This window comes from Dermochelys coriacea, chromosome 1, assembly GCF_009764565.3.
Source record: "Dermochelys coriacea isolate rDerCor1 chromosome 1, rDerCor1.pri.v4, whole genome shotgun sequence".
Classification (NCBI taxonomy): Eukaryota; Metazoa; Chordata; order Testudines; family Dermochelyidae; genus Dermochelys; species Dermochelys coriacea.
In genome coordinates this window covers 3,800,002-3,826,043 of record NC_050068.2, presented here as the reverse complement: position 1 = coordinate 3,826,043, position 26,042 = coordinate 3,800,002, and the positions used below count along the sequence as shown (strand labels likewise).

At 45.9% G+C, this 26,042-nt stretch overlaps 1 protein-coding gene across 1 annotated transcript; it reads right to left on the bottom strand.

Moving 5' to 3' along the window:
- Positions 1-24,207: 24,207 nt before the first annotated feature.
- LOC119843115 (putative olfactory receptor 52P1) lies at positions 24,208-25,211 on the bottom strand. Its single transcript, XM_038372029.2, has one exon. The coding sequence runs from the start codon at positions 25,209-25,211 to the stop codon at positions 24,273-24,275; it is 939 nt and encodes a 312-aa protein (XP_038227957.1). The 3' UTR covers positions 24,208-24,272.
- Positions 25,212-26,042: the final 831 nt, after the last annotated feature.

Genomic DNA, 26,042 nt, shown 5'->3' with positions numbered 1-26,042 from the left:
ATGCAGAAGGAAAATGCTGCTTTCCCTTTATTTTTTAGTTTTTTAGGTTTAAGACAGGACTGTATTGTATTTGCTCTTTTTTCCCCTCTGCTGCTGACTGATTGTGCACTTCTGTTTCCAAATGAGGTGTGTGGTTGGCTAATCTGTTTGTAACTCTGATGTTCATAACTCTGAGGTTCTACTGTAGCAGTAGACTTATCTGTCTGAACTGAATAATATGGGCTATTATGAACACTTTCTAGGAACTGCTCTTTTACATCAGTGGCCATCTCCACAATAGGGTGTGAAACTGTGTCATTAGAAAGTGGGATCAAGTCTAGGTGTGATGTTGCTTTCTCTCCTATCATCACCCCGCACATATCCCGTGTAGCTGGAAGTAGTAATTTCTCACCTCTGTTGTGTGAATTACCATCATTGGCAATGTGCAAAGTCGCACAATAAGAAGCTTCAGTAGCCTTCATGTTAACAGAGCTGTGGACTTCAATCTCTGTTTTTTGTCCTGTTAACTCATTGAGCTTCCTCTGAAAAAAAAAAATCTTGACGGGTTTAGATACTAAGGTGTGGTGTCTTATTCTGAGTTGCTTGTGTCACTTGCAGAGTCATATACTGTGGGTTGCCAGTACTTCACTGCAGAGAACATATTGTGACCTTGTGCATCGCTGGACTCACTCCATGTAAAGCCCAGTTTGAAATAAACTTTGTCATATTTTTGGCTTCTGTATTTTGCATATTTTTGGCTTCTACTGATGCGGTCACTTCAGTTTCTCTTGCACGCTTTTCTCCCTTTGTCACAAAACAATCCATTTCTCGTGTAAGCTGTTTCTCACTGTAAGCGCTCTGCTGACAACAGTTTTAAGTTTGTTTTGAAGTACTTGGGACATCTGTCATGTCACAGGTGCTAAGAGAGCCCTGCATGGGGCTCGTGTATAGCGCTGAAGCGCCCCGTGTGGCTGTGTCTTCCATTGTCAGCCTGGGCTCTCATGGTTACCATGGGGTGGCTGGGGCTCCAGCTCTCCCCTTTACCCATCCCCTGGGTATGCACGGCCCTTCTGCATGAGCCCCAGCCACCCAGTGCTGACAGCTGGGGCTCTTAAAAATACCCACACAGCTTCTGCCTCCCTTTATAGATTCCACACCTCCCATAGTTTGAGAACCACTGCTCTAAATAAATCTGAATGAAAGCAAACCTCCAGGAAAAGCACGAGAATTGTCTGTAGAATGATTGGCCAGTTTCTCAGCTCCTTCATACAGATCCTCATTACTTGCACAATTAAGCATATTTGGCTCAATGATGCTGAATTGCTCAGCACCTACCTGCAAGCTTTGAAAGCGATTGGAAAGCTATGCATTTATTATATTGAGACCCCTGTAACACATGTTCACTTTGAAAAAATCTTTCTGAGTCTTCAAATCTTTCAACTTGTGACAGCTATTGCTCGGGGTTGGTTGGCAGGACAGTACTATCTAGAGGTCAGGGCTTAGGCCTTTGATTTTCAGGCATTGTTGGTAGGGGAGCCCGGGCCTTCCCAATCCACCGGGATGTAACCTCAAGCCCTTTGTGGTCTATCAGTGCTCTGAGAGCAGGGGATGATAAGGTGGCATGGGTGACACATGGCTCCTATATTAGGGAGGCTGGCGCAAGCGCTTGAAGCTCTCCAGGTGACTGGATCATTGCCCCATCACGATTCACCTCCTTCCCTGTGTCGCCCCTCCCCTTACCCCACTTGCCAAGTCCCCTCCTCTCCTTTCCCCTCTCTCCCCCTTAGAGTCATAGAATCATAGAATATGAGGGTTGGAAGGGACCTCAGGAGGTCATCTAGTCCCACCCCCTGCTCAAAGCAGAACCAATCCCCAACTAAATCACCCCAGCCAGGGCTTTCTCAAGCCTGACCTTAAAAACTTCGAAGGAAGGAGATTCCACCACCTCCCTAGGTAATGCAAAAAAAGTTTTTCCTAATTTTTCCTAATATCCAACCTAAACCTCCCCCACTGCAACTTGAGACCATTACTCCTTGTTCTGTCATCTACTACCACTGAGAACAGTCTAGATCCATCCTCTATGGAACCCCCTTAAGGTAGTTAAAGGCTGCTATCAACTCCCCCCTCATTCTTCTCTTCTGCAGACTAAATAACCCCAGTTCCCTCAGCCTCTCCTGAGAAGTCATGTGTTTCAGTCCACTAATCATTTTTGTTGCCCTCCGCTGGACTCTTTCCAATTTTTCCACATCCTTCTTGTAGTGTGGGGCCCAAAACTGGACACAGTACTCCAGATGAGGCCTTAACAATGTTGAATAGAGGGGAACGATCACGTCCATCAATCTTCTGGCAATGCCCCTACTTATACATCCCAAAATGCCATTGGCCTTCTTGGCAACAAGGGCACACTGTTGACTCATATCCAGCTTCTCGTCCACTGTAACCCCTAGGTCCTTTTCTGCAAACCTGCTGCCGAGCCTTTCAGTCCCTAGTCTGTAGCGGTGCATGGTATTCTTCCATCCTAAGTGCAGGACTCTGCACTTGTCCTTGTTGAACCTCATCAGATTTCTTTTGGCCCAATCCTCTAATTTGTCTAGGTCCCTCTGTATCTTATCTCTACCCTCCAGCGTATCTACCACTCCTCCCAGTTTAGTGTCATCTGCAAACTTGCTGAGGGTGCAATCCACGCCATCCTCCAGATCATTTATGAAGATATTGAGCAAACCCGGCCCCAGGACCGACCCTTGGGGCACTCCACTTGATACCGGCTGCCAACTAGACATGGAGCCATTGATCACTACCCGTTGAGCCCCACAATCTAAACAACTTTCTATACACCTTACAGTCCATTCATCCAGCCCATAGTTCTTTAACTTGCTGGCAAGAATACTGTGGGAGACCATGTCAAAAGCTTTGCTAAAGTCAAGGAACAACATGTCCACTACTTTCCCCTCAACCGCAGAGCCAGTTATCTCATCATAGAAGGCAATTAGATTAGTCAGGCATGACTTTCCCTTGGTGAATCCATACTGACTGTTCCTGATCACTTTCCTCTCCTCCTAGTGCTTCAGAATTGATTCCTTGAGGACCTGCTCCATGATTTTTCCAGGGACTGAGGTGAGGCTGACTGGTCTGTAGTTCCCAGGATCCTCCTCCTTCCCTTTTTTTAAAGATGAGCAGTACATTAGCCTTTTCCCAGTCATCCAGGACTTCCCCCGATCACCATGAGTTTTCAAAGATAATACCCAATGGTTCTGCAATCATATCCGCCAACTCCTTTAGCACTCTTGGATGCAGCGCATCCAGCCCCATGGACTTGTGCTCGTCCAGCTTTTCTAAATAGTCCTGAACCACTTCTTTCTCCACAGAGGACTGGTCACCTTCTCCCCATGCTGTGCTGCCCAGTGCAGTAATCTGGGAGCTGACCTTGTTCGTGAAGACAGAGGCAAAAAAAGCATTGAGTACATTAGCTTTTTCCACATCCTCTGTCACTAGGTTTCAGAGTAGCAGCCGTGTTAGTCTGTATTCGCAAAAAGAAAAGGAGGACTTTTCTTGTGGCACCTTAGAGACTAACAAATTTATTTGAGCATAAGCTTTCGTGAGCTACAGCTCACTTCATCAGATGCATTTAGTGGAAAATACAGAGGGGAGATTGATATACATATACAGAGAACATGAAATAATGGGTTTATCATACACACTGTAATGAGAGTGATCACTTAAGATAAGCATCACCAGCAGCGGGGTGGGGGGGAAGGAGGAAAACCTTTCATGGTGACAAGCAAGGTAAGCTATTTCCAGCAGTTAGCAAGAATATCTGAGGAACAGTGGGGGGTGGGGTGGGGAGAGAAATAACGTGGGGAAATAGTTTTACTTTGTGTAATGACTCATCCATTCCCAGTCTCTATTCAAGCCTAAGTTAATTGTATCCAGTTTGCAAATTAATTCCAATTCAGCAGTCTCTCGTTGGAGTCTGTTTTTGAAGTTTTTTTGTAGAAGGATAGCCACTCTTAGGTCTGTAATCGAGCGACCAGAAAGATTGAAGTGTTCTCCGACTGGTTTTTGAATGTTATAATTCTTGAAGTCTGATTTGTGTCCATTTATTCTTTTACGTAGAGACTGTCCAGTTTGACCAATGTACATGGCAGAGGGGCATTGCTGGCATATGATGGCATATATCACATTGGTAGATGCGCAGGTGAACGAGCCTCTGATAGTGTGGCTGATGTGATTAGGCCGTATGATGGTGTCCCCTGAATAGATATGTGGACAGAGTTGGCAACGGGCTTTGTTGCAAGGATAGGTTCCTGGGTTAGTGGTTCTGTTGTGTGGTGTGTGGTTGCTGGTGAATATTTGCTTCAGATTGGGGGGCTGTCTGTAAGCAAGGACTGGCCTGTCTCCCAAGATCTGTGAGAGTGATGGGTCGTCCTTCAGGATAGGTTGTAGATCCTTGATGATGCGTTGGAGAGGTTTTAGTTGGGGGCTGAAGGTGATGGCTAGTGGCGTTCTGTTATTTTCTTTGTTGGGCCTGTCCTGTAGTAGGTGACTGCTGGGTACTCTTCTGGCTCTGTCAATCTGTTTCTTCACTTCAGCAGGTGGGTATTGTAGTTGTAGGAATGCATGATAGAGATCTTGTAGGTGTTTGTCTCTGTCTGAGGGGTTGGAGCAAATGCGGTTATATCGTAGAGCTTGGCTGTAGACAATGGATCGTGTGGTATGATCTGGATGAAAGCTAGAGGCATGTAGGTAGGAATAGCGGTCAGTAGGTTTCCAATATAGGGTGGTGTTTATGTGACCATCGCTTATTAGCACCATAGTGTCCAGGAAGTGGATCTCTTGTGTGGACTGGTCCAGGCTGAGGTTGATGGTGGGATGGAAATTGTTGAAATCATGGTGGAAATTCTCAAGGGCTTCTTTTCCATGGGTCCAGATGATGAAGATATCATCAATGTAGCGCAAGTAGAGTAGGAGCATTAGGAGATGAGAGCTGAGGAAGTGTTGTTCTAAGTCAGCCATAAAAATGTTGGCATACTGTGGGGCCACGCGGGTACCCATCGCAGTGCTGCTGATTTGAAGGTATACATTGTCCCCAAATGTAAACTAGTTATGGGTGAGGACAAAGTCACAAAGTTCAGCCACCAGGTTAGCTGTGACATTATTGGGGATACTGTTCCTGACGGCTTGTAGTCCATCTTTGTGTGGAGTGTTGGTGTAGAGGGCTTCTATATCCAAGTGGCCAGGATGGTGTTTTTAGGAAGATCACTGATGGATTGTAGTTTCCTCAGGAAGTCAGTGGTGTCTTGAAGATAGCTGGGAGTGCTGGTAACGAAGGGCCTGAGGAGGGAGTCTACATAGCCAGACAATCCTGCTGTCAGGGTGCCAATGCCTGAGATGATGGGGCGTCCAGGATTTCCAGGTTTATGGCTCTTGGGTAGCAGATAGAATACCCCAGGTCGGGGTTCTAGGGGTGTGTCTGTGCAGATTTGTTCTTGTGCTTTTTCAGGGAGTTTCTTGAGCAAATGCTGTAGTTTCTTTTTGTAACTCTTAGTGGGATCAGAGGGTAATGGCTTGTAGAAAGTGGTGTTGGAGAGCTGCCTAGTAGCCTCTTGTTCATACTCCGACCTATTCATGATGACGACAGCACCTCCTTTGTCAGCCTTTTTGATTATGATGTCAGAGTTGTTTCTGAGGCTGTGGATGGCATTGTGCTCTGCACGGCTGAGATTATGGGGCAAGTGATGCTGCTTTTCCACAATTTCAGCTCGTGCACATCGGCGGAAGCACTCCATGTAGAAGTCCAGTCTGCTGTTTCGACCTTCAGGAGGAGTCCACCCAGAATGCTTCTTTTCGTAGTGTTGTCACTAGGTTGCCTCCCTCATTCAGTAAGGGGACCACACTTTCCTTGACTTTCTTCTTGTTGCTAACATTCCTGAAGAAACCCTTCTTGTTACTCTTAACATCTCTTGCTAGCTGCAACTCCAGGTGTGATTTGGCCTTCCTGATTTCACTCCTGCATGCCCGAGCAATATTTTTATACTCTTCCCTGGTCATTTGTCCAATCTTCCACTTCTTGTAAGCTTCTTTTTTGTGTTTAAGATCAGCAATGATTTCACTGTTAAGCAAAGCTTAACCATATTTGCTATTCTTTCTACACATTGGGATGGTTTGTCCCTGTAACCTCGATAAGGATTTTTCAAAATACAGCCAGCTCTCCTGGACTCCTTTCCCCCTCATGTTATTCTCCCAGGGGATCTTGCCCATCAGTTCCCTGAGGTTGTCAAAGTCTGCTTTTCTGAAGTCCAGGGTCCATATTCTGCTGCTCTCCTTTCTTCTATGTGTCAGGATCCTGAACTCGACCATCTGATGGTCGCTGCCTAACAGGTTCCCATCCACTTTTGCTTCCCCTACTAATTCTTCCTGGTTTGTGAGCAGCAGGTCAAGAAGAGCTCTGCCCCTAGTTGTTTCCTCCAGTACTTGCACCAGGAAATTGTCCCCGACACTTTCCAAAAACTTCCTGCATTGTCTGTGCACTGCTGTATTGCTCTCCCAGCAGATATCAGGGTAATTGAAGTCTCCCATGAGAACCAGGGCCTGCCATCTAGTAACTTCCATGAGTTGCCTGAAGAAAGCCTTGTCCTCCTCATCCCCCTGGTCCGGTGGTCTATAGCAGACTCCCACCATGACATCACCCTTGTTGCTCTCACTTCTAAACTTAATCCAGAGACTCTCAGGTTTTTCTGCAGTTTCATACTGGAGCTCTGAGCAATCATTCTGCTCCCTTACATACAATGCAACTCCTCCACCTTTTCTGCCCTGCCTGTCCTTTCTGAACAGTTTATATCCATCCATGACAGTACTCCAGTCATGTGAGTTATCCCACCAAGTCTCTGTTATTCCAGTCACATCATAATTTTTTGACTGTGCCAGGACTTCCAGTTCTCCCTGCTTGTTTCCCAGGCTCCTTGTGTTTGTGTATAGGCACTTGAGATAACTCGCTGGTCGTTCCTCTTTCTCAGTATGAGGCAGAAGCCCTCCCCACTCGCGCGCTTCTGCTCGTGCTTCCTCCCAGTATCCCACTTCCCCACTTACCTCAGGGCTTTGGTCTCCTTCCCCCGGTGAACCTAGTTTAAAGCCTTCCTCTCTAGGACACTCTGACTGTTGCTCACTGAGTCCTTCCTTCCCCCTTCCTCACAACCCTCAGTGCCCTCCACTCGCCAAATTCCTCCCTCTTCTCCTTAACCTCCCGTCCTCCAAGGCCCACTGACCATTGGGTGCCTCCACTTCCTGTCCCGAAGACCCCACTACTTGTCGGATCCCTCCATCTTTGTATGATCAAGTTTCAATTTGATTGAAAGGGGTCTTGCACATTTACTGAGCAGTCCATCAGTGCCCCCAGATCAGATTTTAGCCCTGCATCTACACTTTTAGCTATGTCCATTGACTGGATTGAAAACCTGCCATTACATTCACCTAACAGTGTGACCAACCCAGGAAAATACAAAAACAATGAGGAGTCTGGTGGCACCTTAAAGTCGAACAGATTTATTTGGGCATAAGCTTTTTTGGGTAAAACCTCCACTTCTTAGAAGAAGTGGGTTTTTTACCTACAAAATCTTATGCCCAAATGAATCTGTACAGACTAACATGGCTACCCCTCTGATACAGGAAAATACAGCTGTCTGTCCCATTTTTCTTTAGCACTCTCATTTTTAACTGGCTAGTATTCTCGTTGTGCAAGTGTGCTTGTAAGGACTGAACAGCCAAGAAAGGCTGATTTTCACAGATCGTTTCTGAGTGTACTCTTTCTCTGCACCAGGGGTAACAGGGACATCCTGCAGCTCAGAGAACTTTTGGGCTTCCTCCCAAAGAACATCGCACTTAGTGCTGGTTCACATACTGTCTAAAGCTTTAACAGTTCCCTGCCGTACACTGCAGGCCTAAGAAAGTGTCATATCTGGTATCTGCAGAGCTTTGTGCGCTAGGTGATACGTACTAAGAACAGGATAAAAAACTTTCGAGCACTCACAAAAATCTATTTTCTTCCCATTCTGCAACAAACTGAACGTGTCAATAAATTTTCCGTAGGGAGGCATTGACAGTCCCAACAAACTACTGAGAAGTGCTCTCATGGAATTTTTACAGCAGACGCATTTTTTCATCAAGATGCACATGTACCTTCACTTAAACGAGACAATTCCAGTTTCACTCCAAGCATCTTCTGACCTGCTAAATAAGCATGGTGTGCACCAGACTGTGAAAATAAGGAAAACAATCCCTCTAAAGGGTAGAAGAATCCTGTTGTTATCCAGTTTACATTGCAGGCCTCAATTAAAAGCAAGTGCAATTCATGAGCCATGCATTGTATAGTAGTCGGATTATCTTGCACCATGTTTTGCTCTACTCCACTTACATAACCTGCCATGACAGTGGCCCCCATCTTAACAGTGTGCTCCTACCGGCAAGTTTGCAGTCCCCGATGCTCGTAAGAACTGCTTAAAGTAGTGATAGATGAGGCCAGCATCCCTTCATTCAGAGCAATCAAACAATCTAGAAATTGTTCCTTTATTTCCAGATTTTCTATGCATCTCACACAGCCGGTCATTTCTTCTTGTTTAAAACTATGTGTTTCATCAAGAACAGTACAAAACTCATTCTCCTGAGCTTTCTGAATGATTGTGTTTTCACAATATCAGCAGCAATTTGTAAACACTCATTCTGAATTGCGTGGCTTGTGAAATTGAAAGAACCACTCATTTTTTGTTTGTTTGTTTGGTTTGTTTTTTGTGAAGGCTCCATAATACCCTGAAAACAAATTGAATAATTCCAGAAAGTTTCCACGGTTTGATGACTCTTCTCCCCCATCCTGCCACCACAGTGCTATTCCTTGGTTAGCCAGTAAAGCAGTACCTTAGTGATTTTTGCAGCATACTTTGTTTTCATGTAATGCCATCTTGTGAGAATGTGACAACTGTGCCACTATGGAGCCCACTTCTTTTGACTGTTTGAAAAATATGCCATCTTTCAGATCACTGCTTGCATATGGCAGATTGTATGTTTCTGAAGCTTTTTTCCTATATTTTTCCAGTCTCTTACTCCATTTTCAATGAATGCAGAGTCTCTCAAACCACTGGAAAACTGTTTTCAAGGAAAGCAGAAAATTGCATCTGCCTGCTCTCTGTATGCTGAAAATGAAAATGTCTTGTAATATTCCGATATAAATGAGAAAGATCAAGACACAACTTTGCTTATTCTTGTGTCCCTCGTTCACTTTCTATCCATCTTTGGACTTTGTGCCTCTTAATCGCCTCTGGTATTTGCATACCTCTGCTCTTTGATTGATGTCTGGCTCCTAAACCTGGACCAGCTGTGGGATTGCTCGTGCTGCTGTGCCTGCTGATGCTGGAGCAACTCAGCTAAGGGGGCTGGAACACAGGGGGCCAGGAGGCCAGGGACCAATTTTAAATGTGGTTCTGTTTTTCACTGGAGAGCAGCAAGCAGTAGGCGTCTTGGGGGAGGTGAAGTCGGGGTGGAGGAATGGAGGGACTCAGCAAGTACTGGATAAGGTGGTGGAGGAGAGGAAGGTCTCAGCAAGTGGCAAGCAGAGGTCCACAGGGAAAAGTGGGTGGAGGAAAGGAGGGACTCAATGAAAGGTGCGGGGGCACAGAGGAGGGGGTGGAGGAGAGGAGGGACTCAGCAAGCAGAGGGTGTAGGGGCCATGGAGGAGGAGCATGGACAAGAGGACGGAGTCAGGACTCAGTGACCGCAATGGCCACGGTCACAGGATAGCCTTAAGCTGGTTAAAGGCTTTCTGAAACTTGTCAGTCCACTAAACTCAATTTGGCTGTTGTTTTTTCCTAGTTAGGTTGGTCAGTGGGATGGCAATTTGGCTATAGTGTGGTACAAATCATCTGTAATACCTGGCCAAGCCCAAGAAGAATTGGATCTGCTTCTTTGTCTTAGGGACAGGCCAATTTTGGATAGCATTTACTTTAGATTGTAGGGGATTGATAGTTCCTTGACCTACCTGATGTTTGTTCAAGGTACATTACCCTGTTTAGGTCTATTTGACATTTTTTGGCCTTAATGGTTAATCCTGCCTCCCGTATGCACTGGAAGACAGCTTGGAGGTGTTCCCCAGGCATTCTTCCCATGAATCTGAGAATATGACCACATCATCAAGGTAGGAGATTGTCAATTCCCCAAATCCAGCCAGAAGGTTATCTACCAGTCTCTGGAAGGTAGCGGGTGTATTTTGCAGTCCGAAAGGGAGCACATTAAATTCATACAGCCCTACAAAAAGAAAAGGAGTACTTGTGGACGTTAGAGACTAACAAATTTATTTGAGCATAAGCTTTCGTGAGCTACAGATCACTTCATCGGATGCATTCAGTGGAAAATACAGTGGGGAGATGATTTATATACACAGAGATCATGAAACAATAGATGTTATCATACACACTGTAAGGAGAGTGATCATTTAAGATGAGCTATTACAACAGGGGCAGGGGGGAGGAAGAAAACCTTTTGTAGTGATAATCAAGGTGGGCCATTTCCATCAGTTGACAAGAATGTCTGAGGAACAGTGGGAGGTGGAGGGGGAAAATAACACGGGGAAATAGTTTTACTTTGTGTAATGACTCATCCACTCCCAGTCTCTATTCAAGCCTAAGTTAATTGTATCCAGTTTGCAAATTAATTCCAATTCAGCAGTCTCTTGTTGGAGTCTGTTTTTGAAGTTTTTTTGTAGAAGGATAGCCACTCTTAGGTCTGTAATCGAGAGACCAGAAAGATTGAAGTGTTCTCCGACTGGTTTTTGAACGTTATAATTCTTGACGTCTGATTTGTGTCCATTCATTCTTTTACGTAGAGACTGTCCAGTTTGACCAATGTACATGGCAGAGGGGCATTGCTGGCACATGATGGCATATATCACATTGATAGATGCTCAGGTGAACGAGCCTCTGATAGTGTGGCTGATGTGATTAGGCCCTATGATGGTGTCCCCTGAATAGATATGTGGATAGAGTTGGCAACGGGCTTTGTTGCAAGGATAGGTTCCTGGGTTAGTGGTTCTGTTGTGTGGTGTGTGGTTACTGGTGAGTATTTGCTTCAGATTGGGGGGCTGTCTGTAAGCAAGGACTGGCCTGTCTCCCAAGATCTGTGAGAGTGACGGGTCATCCTTCAGGATAGGTTGTAGATCCTTGTTGATGCATTGGAGAGGTTTTAGTTGGAGGCTGAAGGTGATGGCTAGTGGCTTTCTGTTATTTTCCCAGCTATCTTTGAGACTCCACTGACTTCCTGAGGAAACTACAATCCATCGGTGATCTTCCTGAAAACATCATCCTGGCCACTATGGTGATTTTTTCATACCTGTCCCCAAGCTTCTTATAGCATAGTTCTGCCCTGTCCCCTAACTCCCAGAGTACAACCACAGACAGACAAAACGGGAGTCTTGTTTCAATTTTAAAAAGTACTAGCCTTCCCTTTGACTCTTCTGGCCAGGTGTCACTTACTTCTTTTAACCCTTTACAGGTAAGGAAAGTAGAGAACAGCTCTAAGAGGGATTTTATAGCTAACTGGCTGGCTGGATCCATAAAAGGGAGCTACCCTCCCCACCCCTTCATTTATCATAGGGGACTTCTTTGGGGATGGGAAGAAGGATTCAGTGATAAATAATGGAGGCCTTGGCAGAGGAGCAGAACAGGGAGAGGAAGAGGTTGAACATGGTGGATTCATGTGGGGAAGAGGGAAGAGACATCAAGGGCGGAGCGCAGGCAAGGCAGCCACGGCTGAGGCGTCCATGCTCTCAAAGGCAGGGGGTAGTGGCTGTGCCAAAGGGTAAGTTTAGATTCCCCTGGCCCTCCTTGGGCCACTTTATACCACCTCCTTGCGAATGTCCTGGAGTAAGGGAACATGAAGTGTGTTTGCTCACCGCGAGGCAAATTTTGGTGGCTGCATGTAGTGATGTCACAACCTCAGGGGTTCCCCTGGGGAAGCAGATCAGCACTGCATTTTGCTAATGCTGTTGCAAGCATCACAAAGCATTTTGGGGAGGGTCAAAGTTGTGAGTGAATACCAAAAGATTATTTTGCAGGCTGCAAGAGGCCAAAGGGGGAAGATGGAAGAGAGAAGAAAATGGGTTAACTCCATGCTCCTGCTAGGCCCGAAGATAAGACGCTGACTCCAGTCAGCTCATGGCCATGGCACACATCTGACTTTCGTCTGCCTGCCAAGAAAGAGGGGGGCCCAGAATCCACCAATTGGCAATGAGAAAGGGAGATTCAAGTGAACAGACCCACAGAGCTAACCCACAACAAGAGATGCAAGAGAGGCCAGCAAAGAAGAAAACAAGGTGTAAGACTGTAGAGATTGAAAACACTGGTGAGACGGCAAGAGAGCGATATGGCAAGAGGGCGAGATGGCAAGCCTTGTGTCCCTGGAGATGGGGTGTTTTGAGAAAGCTGAAGACACCATGGAAAGCCGGTTTGGACTGGCACAGAGGGCACCAGGAGCAGAGGTCCCTGAATGAAGCACCCCCCCCACCCAAGGAGCCTGGGACTTAAAACCTTCCTGAGAGCTGGAGCAATTTGGAGACCAGAGCGGACCTGGATGACCTGTGCGCACAGGACAGAACTGCTGTCCACCCTTCCTCCTCTTCTTCTTACTTTACACCCAGGCCTGGCCAGCCTCGGGTAGTACTTGTGTGAGTATGAAAGTGGGTTAGGGCTTGGGGTACTAACACTTTCTTCCTTCCTTCCTCTGAGCAACATGAGGAAACCCCCCTCACCAACACTCTCTGCTGTTATTTTATTATTTTATCAATAAAGCTTTAAAATTTAGACACTTGGTGTGTTACATCATCTCCTCCCTTAATGATCCTGTGGCCTCAGACTGATCGCCTGATGGTTCAGGCAGACTGGTAACAGAAATATGTCACAGTGAGGTTGTTCTCCTGTCTTCTCAGGCAGCAACTGCTTCTTCCTGTGGTATAAGCAAACCTCTGAGGGACAGCTCAGACCAAAGGCTCTTCCCTGCGGGGTACTCCAAACAGCAAATAGAGGGAATCAGTCGAGCCAGAGATTAATGCTTTCCTCTCAGGCTGTCCCTGCAACAGGCCCTCCCATCCCTTAGGGAGGGACCTTTGGGCAGTTGTTCAGGAGGAGATTCTGCCTTCCCTCAGATCCTCTCCCCTTGAGCTGCCAGTGGCAGGTCTGCTCTGTTCCCTGATCTGCCACAAGTCGAGCTGCTCCCCTTCCTTTTTGGCCTTCTCAGGCACTTATCTTCATACTTGATTTGTCTGCCCCGTTTTCCTGATAATTTACTTGCTGAACATTTGGCTTCCTTGAACAATAAGTTCAGTGGCTATGGGAAGTAATACTGCTGCTTTGTATAGGTATGTGTCTCTGGACTGTAGCAGTTTTGAAACAGCATTTACCATTTCCAGAAACTTTTTAGGAGCACAATGAGAAAAACTAAACTAAAATTATCCATGAATTTCTTTAACGCTGAAGGCTCATAAACTTCATTTGCATTTTTCCACAGGAAAATTATTTCTGTGGGTGCCTTCATTGTGTCTAAATACTTCATCTGAGAGGAAGGAGTGAGTCATGCTGGTTGTTGATTTTTATGTAGTCAATGCCTTAACCAAGCTTTCATTTGTTATGAAATATGTTCAAGAGGCCAAATAAACAGACTCCGATTTACTGCTCTAACCCCATAATAATATAGTACAGAAAAAAGCGTTTATGCGATACCAGTATCTGGTAAGCTGTCTCGTGTAGTGATGTTGCATTCACCTTACTCAGAAAGTGTGCTCCCCAAAGTTACACATTTCAGCTTTTATCATTTAAATGAAAATTTCACAAGTTACACATCTCTTTATACATCCCTAAAATCCAACCCATCAGTTTGTCCAAGTTCCCTAGTGTAAGTAGGGAACTATTGTGGGGAACATTTCTGGCTTCTTCACTACCCCTCAGGAATTGGCTAGTGAAAGGGTCTGAGTCCCCACTTCTACTCTCTTTAACCAGAGACCTTCCTGCCCCCAAGGACTCCCTTTCCACTCTCCTGTGTGGCAGGATCCTCATAATGGTGAAACAGCTGAGTCCAGGATTCCTGAGAGGCTGAACCCCCAGTTTCATCATGGTCACTTAGAACAGCGGCTAGAGTGTCCCCATTCTGGGGTACTCTGTTCAAACCAGGCACTTCCATGACCCACTGATAACTACATTAAGTTCAAACCAAATAGAATTTATTAAACAGCAACTGTAAGAAAAATGAAAAAATATGAAAGGTTCAAAGAAAAAGGGAGCTGGGCCCTCTTCTCTGGCAACGTCTCCCTATGCTCGGCCCTCTGCCCATGGACCCACCTTGCTCTCCCCAGCTGCTCATTGTTCTCAGCTGCCATTTTACTTGTGGCATGGCCGGTATCCACTATCCTGGCTGTGGCTCTGTAGTTCCCTTACTGTAGCTCAGCCCCGGCTCACCAGCTCCACCTCAGCATTGCTGTTCTGCCTCCAGCCTAGTTCTGGCTCTTCTGGCTCAGTGCTCCTTCTCTGGCTCCGGCCCAGCTCTGCGCTTCTGGGCTTCTTCTCTGGCCCTTGTATTTCTGGTTGGTGCTGCTCTACCTCCAGCTCAGCTTGAGGTGCTGCAGGTTTGCCAGATTTCTACTGCATTAATAGCCCAAAAATATTTCAAAATTAACCTATAAATAGCCCAATCTATGTCTTAAAACAAAGGGGTTTTTTTTATTAATACATTGGCATATACATCAAGTAATAAATGAAGGCTTTTGTTAGATACCTAATATAGATATGATTTTTTTAAAAGCTAGAAGCTGAGGTAGGAGTTTGTCCACATTAGCAACAATGCTATGAGATGGCAATCAAATTTAAAATAAAACCCCCAGGACTGCTACTTGTATCCCGATGAAGGGTTGGCAGGTGTTTCAAACAAAGGATCCCAGAAGGAGCCCCATATATACATAATGTAAAAATCACAATAACTTGACAATATTATTTATTTCTAATTGCATTCAATGATGGCAGCAAATGTCCATATTTTGAGTTTCATTGGTTTGTTACTGTTAGTCTCTAAAAGTTAATATTTCATGCTCGCTGTCTTCTTTCAAAGTAGAATGCTTCTGCCACAGGTCATACATATCAGCAGTGATCAGTGCAATCATTTATTTCGTTGGTGCAAACTCTTCACAATTGATTTTTGTGGTTGCATGTATGCCCTAAGATGAAGAATGTTTTCTAAAATTTCCTTTTGCATCTTGTTGTGCAGTTTTGTTTTTATTAAGTTCAGCAATGAAAGAGCAAACAAGATCAGTTCACTAAAGTCTTTATCCCCGGTGGCATCCATGTGTTTGAGACCTTCAATGCCAAACTGCTCTACCCAGTTGTTCTGAGTATGAGTCCAGTGATCCAAAGGCAAAACTCTCCACTGCTGATCCAACTGTCCAAAGTCTCCAAAAAACAATGGCAAAAATGTGATATCTGCCAATCTATGTTGTGAGGGAATGAGTATTGGAAGCGATTCAGTCACCTGCACATTTAGTGGCAATCTCTGTTTCATCTGTTTCACAAAGTGCAAGATGAAATCTTGATACCTTCTTTTGACATCTTAGACAATGGGAATTGCTAGCTTGTATTTTGAAGATTCCAGCTGAAAGTGACTCCAAAATTGACTGCAGAAAGTGGTAAGGTATTGGACTCCAAGGTCATGTCGTAGTTTAACACAGCAGTCTATTACCGGAATCTTCAAAATCCTGAGCAGGGGCAACTTAACTATTTCACTCCAGATGATTTCAGGAATAAATCAATGGGAACACAGCAATTCTGTCTGAATAAAGATTACATGCAAGTATGCTCTTGTCTAACACTTCAGTTTATTAGATTTAAGCACATACATACATGAGCAATAGGTTTAGAACATCCCAGATATGTGTCTAACATTTGGAATGATATTGAATAATTAACAGCAGGTTCACGGTGTCCAGTTGCTCAAACACCAGAAAGAAAGGGTGTCAGGAAAAATCCTCAAGATTACTTCAGAGGACTCCTCCAAAGTACACCGTATTAACTATTTCTTTATAAATTCTACAAACAAATGCTCATAGTGACTCCTAAGGGATCATCACTTTTCCTAACTATAAACTTTCCTTTCTATAAACTTCAATTTCAAATTGAACCAAAATATACACAGTGCCTTCAGCATGATGGAAGTCGACGTGCTGATGTCTGTGAGTGCCAGCATGCAGAGCAACAGGTACATTGGCTTGTGCAGGGTCTCCTCTTTGCCTACAACAAACAGAACTGTGAAATTTCCAAACAGGCCAATAACATAGAATCATAGAATCATAGAATATCAGGGTTGGAAGGGACCCCAGAAGGTCATCTAGTCCAACCCCCTGCTCAAAGCAGGACCAAGTCCCAGTTAAATCATCCTAGCCAGGGCTTTGTCAAGCCTGACCTTAAAAACCTCTAAGGAAGGAGATTCTACCACCTCCCTAGGTAACGCATTCCAGTGTTTCACCACCCTCTTAGTGAAAAAGTTTTTCCTAATATCCAATCTAAACCTCCCCCATTGCAACTTGAGACCATTACTCCTCGTTCTGTCATCTGCTACCATTGAGAACAGTCTAGAGCCATCCTTTTTGAAACCCCCTTTCAGGTAGTTGAAAGCAGCTATCAAATCCCCCCTCATTCTTCTCTTCTGCAGACTAAACAATCCCAGCTCCCTCAGCCTCTCCTCATAAGTCATGTGCTCTAGACCCCTAATCATTTTTGTTGCCCTTCGCTGTACTCTTTCCAATTTATCCACATCCTTCTTGTAGTGTGGGGCCCAAAACTGGACACAGTACTCCAGATGAGGCCTCACCAGTGTCGAATAGAGGGGAACGATCACGTCCCTCGATCTGCTCGCTATGCCCCTACTTATACATCCCAAAATGCCATTGGCCTTCTTGGCAACAAGGGCACACTGCTGACTCATATCCAGCTTCTCGTCCACTGTCACCCCTAGGTCCTTTTCCGCAGAACTGCTGCCGAGCCATTCGGTCCCTAGTCTGTAGCGGTGCATTGGATTCTTCCATCCTAAGTGCAGGACCCTGCACTTATACTTATTGAACCTCATTAGATTTCTTTTGGCCCAATCCTCCAATTTGTCTAGGTCCTTCTGTATCCTATCCCTCCCCTCCAGCGTATCTACCACTCCTCCCAGTTTAGTATCATCCGCAAATTTGCTGAGAGTGCAATCCACACCATCCTCCAGATCATTTATGAAGATATTGAACAAAACGGGCCCCAGGACCGACCCCTGGGGCACTCCACTTGACACCGGCTGCCAACTAGACATGGAGCCATTGATCACTACCCGTTGAGCCCGACAATCTAGCCAGCTTTCTACCCACCTTATAGTGCATTCATCCGGCCCATACTTCCTTAACTTGCTGACAAGAATGCTGTGGGAGACCGTGTCAAAAGCTTTGCTAAAGTCAAGAAACAATACATCCACTGCTTTCCCTTCATCCACAGAACCAGTAATCTCATCATAAAAGGCGATTAGATTAGTCAGGCATGACCTTCCCTTGGTGAATCCATGCTGACTGTTCCTGATCACTTTCCTCTCCTCTAAGTGCTTCAGGATTGATTCTTTGAGGACCTGCTCCATGATTTTTCCAGGGACTGAGGTGAGGCTGACTGGCCTGTAGTTCCCAGGATCCTCCTTCTTCCCTTTTTTAAAGATGGGCACTACATTAGCCTTTTTCCAGTCATCCGGGACTTCCCCCGTTCGCCACGAGTTTTCAAAGATAATGGCCAAGGGCTCTGCAATCACAGCCGCCAATTCTTTCAGCACTCTCGGATGCAATTCGTCCGGCCCCATGGACATGTGCACGTCCAGCTTTTCTAAATAGTCCCTAACCACCTCTATCTCTACAGAGGGCTGGCCATCTCTTCCCCATTTTGTGATGCCCAGCACAGCAGTCTGGGAGCTGACCTTGTTAGTGAAAACAGAGGCAAAAAAAGCATTGAGTACATTAGCTTTTTCCACATCCTCTGTCACTAGCTTGCCTCCCTCATTCAGTAAGGGGCCCACACTTTCCTTGGCTTTCTTCTTGTTGCCAACATACCTGAAGAAACCCTTCTTGTTACTCTTGACATCTCTTGCTAGCTGCAGCTCCAGGTGCGATTTGGCCCTCCTGATATCTTTCCTACATGCCCGAGCAATATTTTTATACTCTTCCCTGGTCATATGTCCAACCTTCCACTTCTTGTAAGCTTCTTTTTTTATGTTTAAGATCCGCTAGGATTTCACCATTAAGCCAAGCTGGTCGCCTGCCATATTTACTATTCTTTCGACTCATCGGGATGGTTTGTCCCTGTAACCTCAACAGGGATTCCTTGAAATACAGCCAGCTCTCCTGGACTCCCTTCCCTTTCATGTTAGTCCCCCAGGGGATCCTGGCCATCTGTTCCCTGAGGGAGTCAAAGTCTGCTTTCCTGAAGTCCAGGGTCCGTATCCTGCTGCTTACATTTCTTCCCTGCGTCAGGATCCTGAACTCAACCAACTCATGGTCACTGCCTCCCAGATTCCCATCCACTTTTGCTTCCCCCACTAATTCTACCCGGTTTGTGAGCAGCAGGTCAAGAAAAGCGCTCCCCCTAGTTGGCTCCGCTAGCACTTGCACCAGGAAATTGTCCCCTACGCTTTCCAAAAACTTCCTGAATTGTCTATGCACCGCTGTATTGCTCTCCCAGCAGATATCAGGAATAACAGAGACTTGGTGGGATAACTCACATGACTGGAGTACAGTCATGGATGGTTATAAACTGTTCAGGAAGGACAGGCAGGGCAGAAAAGGTGGGGGAGTAGCACTGTATGTAAGGGAGCAGTATGACTGCTCAGAGCTCCGGTACGAAACTGTGGAAAAACCTGAGTGTCTCTGGATTAAGTTTAGAAGTGTGTGCAACAAGAGTGATGTCATAATGGGAGTCTGCTATAGACCACCGGACCAGGGGGATGAGGTGGATGAGGCTTTCTTCCGGCAACTCACGGAAGCTACTAGATCGCATGCCCTGATTCTCATGGGTGACTTTAATTTTCCTGATATCTGCTGGGAGAGCAATACAGCGGTGCATAGACAATCCAGGAAGTTTTTGGAAAGCGTAGGGGACAATTTCCTGGTGCAAGTGCTAGGGGAGCCAACTAGGGGGAGCGCTTTTCTTGACCTGCTGCTCACAAACCGGGTAGAATTAGTGGGGGAAGCAAAAGTGGATGGGAATCTGGGAGGCAGTGACCATGAGTTGGTTGAGTTCAGGATCCTGATGCAGGGAAGAAAGGTAAGCAGCAGGATACGGACCCTGGACTTCAGGAAAGCAGACTTTGACTCCCTCAGGGAACAGATGGCCAGGATCCCCTGGGGGACTAACATGAAAGGGAAGGGAGTCCAGGAGAGCTGGCTGTATTTCAAGGAATCCCTGTTGAGGTTACAGGGACAAACCATCCCGATGAGTCGAAAGAATAGTAAATATGGCAGGCGACCAGCTTGGCTTAATGGTGAAATCCTAGCGGATCTTAAACATAAAAAAGAAGCTTACAAGAAGTGGAAGGTTGGACATATGACCAGGGAAGAGTATAAAAATATTGCTCGGGCATGTAGGAAAGATATCAGGAGGGCCAAATCGCACCTGGAGCTGCAGCTAGCAAGAGATGTCAAGAGTAACAAGAAGGGTTTCTTCAGGTATGTTGGCAACAAGAAGAAAGCCAAGGAAAGTGTGGGCCCCTTACTGAATGAGGGAGGCAAGCTAGTGACAGAGGATGTGGAAAAAGCTAATGTACTCAATGCTTTTTTTGCCTCTGTTTTCACTAACAAGGTCAGCTCCCAGACTGCTGTGCTGGGCATCACAAAATGGGGAAGAGATGGCCAGCCCTCTGTAGAGATAGAGGTGGTTAGGGACTATTTAGAAAAGCTGGACGTGCACAAGTCCATGGGGCCGGACGAATTGCATCCGAGAGTGCTGAGGGAATTGGCGGCTGTGATTGCAGAGCCCTTGGCCATTATCTTTGAAAACTCGTGGCGAACGGGGGAAGTCCCGGATGACTGGAAAAAGGCTAATGTAGTGCCCATCTTTAAAAAAGGGAAGAAGGAGGATCCTGGGAACTACAGGCCGGTCAGCCTCACCTCAGTCCCTGGAAAAATCATGGAGCAGGTCCTCAAAGAATCAATCCTGAAGCACTTAGAGGAGAGGAAAGTGATCAGGAACAGTCAGCATGGATTCACCAAGGGAAGGTCATGCCTGACTAATCTAATCGCCTTTTATGATGAGATTACTGGTTCTGTGGATGAAGGGAAAGCAGTGGATGTATTGTTTCTTGACTTTAGCAAAGCTTTTGACACGGTCTCCCACAGCATTCTTGTCAGCAAGTTAAGGAAGTATGGGCTGGATGAATGCACTATAAGGTGGGTAGAAAGCTGGCTAGATTGTCGGACTCAATGGGTAGTGATCAATGGCTCCATGTCTAGTTGGCAGCCGGTGTCAAGTGGAGTGCCCCAGGGGTCGGTCCTGGGGCCCGTTTTGTTCAATATCTTCATAAATGATCTGGAGGATGGTGTGGATTGCACTCTCAGCAAATTTGCGGATGATACTAAACTGGGAGGAGTGGTAGATACGCTGGAGGGGAGGGATAGGATACAGAAGGACCTAGACAAATTGGAAGATTGGGCCAAAAGAAATCTAATGAGGTTCAATAAGGATAAGTGCAGGGTCCTGCACTTAGGATGGAAGAATCCAATGCACCGCTACAGACTAGGGACCGAATGGCTCGGCAGCAGTTCTGCGGAAAAGGACCTAGGGGTGACAGTGGACGAGAAGCTGGATATGAGTCAGCAGTGTGCCCTTGTTGCCAAGAAGGCCAATGGCATTTTGGGATGTATAAGTAGGGGCATAGCGAGCAGATCGAGGGACGTGATCGTTCCCCTCTATTCGACACTGGTGAGGCCTCATCTGGAGTACTGTGTCCAGTTTTGGGCCCCACACTACAAGAAGGATGTGGATAAATTGGAAAGAGTACAGCGAAGGGCAACAAAAATGATTAGGGGTCTAGAGCACATGACTTATGAGGAGAGGCTGAGGGAGCTGGGATTGTTTAGTCTGCAGAAGAGAAGAATGAGGGGGGATTTGATAGCTGCTTTCAACTACCTGAAAGGGGGTTTCAAAGAGGATGGCTCTAGACTGTTCTCAATGGTAGCAGATGACAGAACGAGGAGTAATGGTCTCAAGTTGCAATGGGGGAGGTTTAGATTGGATATTAGGAAAAACTTTTTCACTAAGAGGGTGGTGAAACACTGGAATGCGTTACCTAGGGAGGTGGTAGAATCTCCTTCCTTAGAGGTTTTTAAGGTCAGGCTTGACAAAGCCCTGGCTAGGATGATTTAACTGGGACTTGGTCCTGCTTTGAGCAGGGGGTTGGACTAGATGACCTTCTGGGGTCCCTTCCAACCCTGATATTCTATCATTCTATGATTCTATGATATCAGGAAAATTAAAGTCACCCATGAGAATCAGGGCATGCGATCTAGTAGCTTCCGTGAGTTGCCGGAAGAAAGCCTCATCCACCTCATCCCCCTGGTCCGGTGGTCTATAGCAGACTCCCACCATGACATCACTCTTGTTGCACACACTTCTAAACTTAATCCAGAGACACTCAGGTTTTTCCACAGTTTCGTACCGGAGCTCTGAGCAGTCATACTGCTCCCTTACATACAGTGCTACTCCCCCACCTTTTCTGCCCTGCCTGTCCTTCCTGAACAGTTTATAACCATCCATGACTGTACTCCAGTCATGTGAGTTATCCCACCAAGTCTCTGTTATTCCAATCACGTCATAATTCCTTGACATCACCAGGACCTCCAGTTCTCCCTGCTTGTTTCCAAGGCTTTGTGCATTTGTATATAAGCACTTGAGATAACCTGTTGATCGCCCCTCATTCCCAGTATGAGGCAGGAGCCCTCCCCTCACAGACATTCCTGCCTGTGCTTCCTCCCGGTATCCCGCTTTCCCACTTACCTCAGGGCTTTGGTCTCCTTCCCCCGGTGAACCTAGTTTAAAGCCCTCCTCACTAGGTTAGCCAGCCTGCTGGCAAAGATGTTCTTCCCTCTCTTCGTAAGATGGAGCCCGTCTCTGCCCAGCATTCCTCCTTCATGGAACACCATCCCATGGTCAAAGAATCCAAAGCCTTCACTCCGACACCACCTGCGTAGCCATTCGTTGACCTCCACGATTCGACGGTCCCTACCCAGGCCTTTTCCTTCCACGGGGAGGATGGACGAGAACACCACTTGCGCCTCCAACTCCTTTATCCTTCTTCCCAGAGCCACGTAGTCCGCAGTGATCCACTCAAGGTCATTCTTGGCAGTATCATTGGTGCCCACGTGGAGAAGCAGGAAGGGGTAGCGATCCGAGGGCTTGATGAGTCTCGGCAGTCTCTCCGTCACATCACGAATCTTAGCCCCTGGCAAGCAGCAGACTTCTCGGTTTTCCCGGTCAGGGCGGCAGATAGATGACTCAGTCCCCCGGAGGAGAGAGTCCCCGACCACCACCACCCGCCTTCTGCTCTTGGGAGTGGTGGTCGTGGAACCCCCAACCTCAGGACATCGCATCTCATGCCTCCCAACCAGCGGAGTCTCCTTCTGCTTTCTCCCCCCAGACATATCATCTGGTCCATTCTCCGCAATGGTACCTGTGGAGAGAACATGAAAGCGGTTAGTTACCTGTGTCTGTGTTACTGGAACCCGGACATTCCGCTTACCTCTTCTGGAGGTCACATGTTGCCAAGCTTCTTCACTGGCCTCTTGGCTCCTCTGTGCAACCTGCTCTATATCTTTAGAGCTTTGTGCCCCTAGAAGCCTATCCTGAGTTTGGTCCAGAAAATCCTCAGTCTCTCGTATACAACGCAGGGTCGTTACCTGTTGCTCCAGACCTTCAATCTTCTCTTCCAATATGGAGACCAGCTTGCACTTTGTACAGACAAAGTCGCTTCTGTCCTGTGGAAGAAAGACAAACATGGCACATCCATTGCAGGTCACAACAGCTGAATCCCCCCCTTCCATATCACCTACCTACTATGAGCTTCCTCAGAGACGTTGGCAAGATGTAAGCCTCACTGGGCTCACTCCAGGCGAACTCCCAGGCAAACTCCTGCTGTGAGCTGCTCTGCTGTCCCCGCTGCTCAGCTGGTTCGCTGCCGCTCGATACATAGACTATAGAGATAGGGATGGATATCCAGATGTGGACAGCTTCCAGGCCAGGGATGCCCATTAGGATGAATGTTGAAGGGTCAGAGGAGGTGAGGATTCCTAATAGATCATCACTTTTTCTAACTATAAACTTTCCTTTCTATAAACTTCTAATATCAGAAGCATCTAAGCTCAAGCTTTCCATCCATTTATCTTCTTTCAGTCTCACTTATTTACTTGTCTGTCCACTCCTCCCATTCTTTTTAGCAGGGACTACCAGATAGATTTTAACCTTGCATCTTAAAGCCTGTTTTCCAATTAACCCTTAACTATGTGGTGTTCTATTTTATTAATTCATAGTGGCTGAGTGCACATTGTATGGTAGCAATTGGGTTGATCATATTCTGAAGTACACACTCCTCAAATCCAGGGTAACAGGGTCCAGATCTCAAAAACACACTGTTTCACCACCCTCACCAACAAGCTCTAGTAGAACGTCCTCAATTCCTTAAGCAGCTTTCATATATTGCCCTATCTAACTGAGACATTTGGTTTATCCTCCAGGCTTCCTGAAGAATTGGACAAAGAAAAATCAGGTAACTTTTGCTCACCAGATCACGGACCATACTATAAAGAACTTCAGCATTGTAGCTGCTTTCTTTATTTTTGGCTTTCAGAAACCATTGCTTCAGTTCGTCAAACTGATGAATAACCCAGTTCACACAGGGTCTAATGGAAAGCCACCTGGCTTCAGAAAGCTGCAGTATCTTCTTGTGGTCTGCAAGTCAAGAAAGGACAAGTGAGAGGGTTTGTGGAGGTGGGGGTTGACAGGTGATACTGAAAGAGATCAGGTGATGAAGAGAGAGATGGAATTCAGCAATGGAGAGAGCAGTGCTTGGTGATCCAGCGATAACAGGGTAGGTGTGAGGAACTTCTCCGACTATGAACTTTTGTTATGGTGAGCTGAGTCAAACAGCACAGGACACCCTTGATTAATGAGGAGATGTCCTTTCCCACTCTTGTTATGCAGGTTAAAGTCAGTGGCCAGAGGCGATCACCTTCTGAAGGTGTATTTACCCAATTTGTCACGAAGTTCTTTGGTTTTGACCCCATAAATGATAGGATTAAGCATGGGGGGGATGAGGAAATAGAGGTTTGACAAGATGATGTGAATGTGGGGAGCGATGCCCTTACTGAATCGGTGTGTTAGAGTGGAGAAGAGGCTGGGAGGATAAGACATCATCATCACACAGATGTGGGCTGTGCAGGTGTTGAGAGCTTTCTGGTGGGCTTTCTTGGATGAGATTCTGAGGATGGCTTTGATAATCAGACCATAGGACAGTGCAATGAGCGTCAGGTCTAACCCGATGACTACAAATGCCAAAACCAAGCCATACATCCTGTTCACTGTGATGTCCCCACATGATATCTTTGCCACAGCTATGTGCTCGCAGTATGTATGGGGGATAGTGTGATTGGCACAGAAAGGCAGTCTGCTCAGGAGCAAGGGCATTGGCAGAATTAAGAGAACAGCTCTTATTAAACCCACAAGCCCTAGTTTAGCTATTCGTACGTTGGTGATTACGGAGGCATATCTCAGAGGGTTACATACGGCAAAATAGCGATCGAAGGCCATTGTCACAAGGACGGCAGAGTGCATAATAGAAACTGTGTGAAGGAAGAACATTTGGGTCAGGCAGCCACCCACTGTAATGCCTTTCAAATTGAACCAAAATATATGCAGTGCCTTCGGCATGATAGAAATCAATGTGCTGATGTCTGTGAGTGCCAGCATGCAGAGCAGCAGATACATTGGCTTGTGCAGGGTCTGCTCTTTCCCTACAACAAACAGAACCGTGAAATTTCCCAACAAGCCGATAATGTAGAACATAGAGAAAGGAATGGAAATCCAGATGTGAGCATCTTCCAGGCCAGGGATGCCCATTAGGATGAATGTTGAAGGGTCAGAGGCAGTGAGGCTAAAAACTGCCATGACGTGGTTGATGCATCAATCAGGCTCAGAAATGCTCAAAGTCCCTGCGAAGGGAGAGAAGCACAGTGAATGGGGTTACACACTTTATAACAAATAATACGGTAAATGCTTTATAGTAGAGCTGTCAATTAATCACAGTTAGTTCAAGTGATGAACTAAAAAAAATGAATCCTGATTAATCTCATTGTTAAACAATAGAATACCAATTGAAATTTATTAAATATTTTGTATGTTTTCGTACATTTTCAAATATATTGATTTCAGTTACAACACAGAATACAAAGAATATAGTGCTCACTTTATAGTATTTTTATTACAAATTTTTCACTGTAAAATGATGAAAAAAGAAATAGTATTATTCAATTCACCTCCTACAAATTCAATAGTGCAGTCTCTTTATCATGAAAGTGCAACATAACTGCACTCAAAAACAAAACAATGTAAAACAAGCGCACTCAGTCCTGCTTCTTGTTCAGCCAATCTCTAAGAGAAACAAGTTTATTTACATTTACGGGAGATAATGATGCCCATTTCTTAATTACAATGTCAGCTGAAAGTGAGAAGAAGCATTCCCATGGCTTTGTTGTAGCTGGCATCGCTATGTGCCAGACGTGCTAAAGATTAACACGCCTCTTCATGCTTTGGCAATCTTTCCAGAGGAAATGCTTCCATTCTGAAGACTCTCATTACAAATAAAATGTGTTAATTAAATTTGTGATTGAACTCCTTGGGGGAGAATTGTATGTCCCCTGCTCTGTTTTATGTGCATTCTGCCATATATTTCACGTTATAGCAGTCTCAGCTAAGCACGTGTTGATCCAGCACATGTGG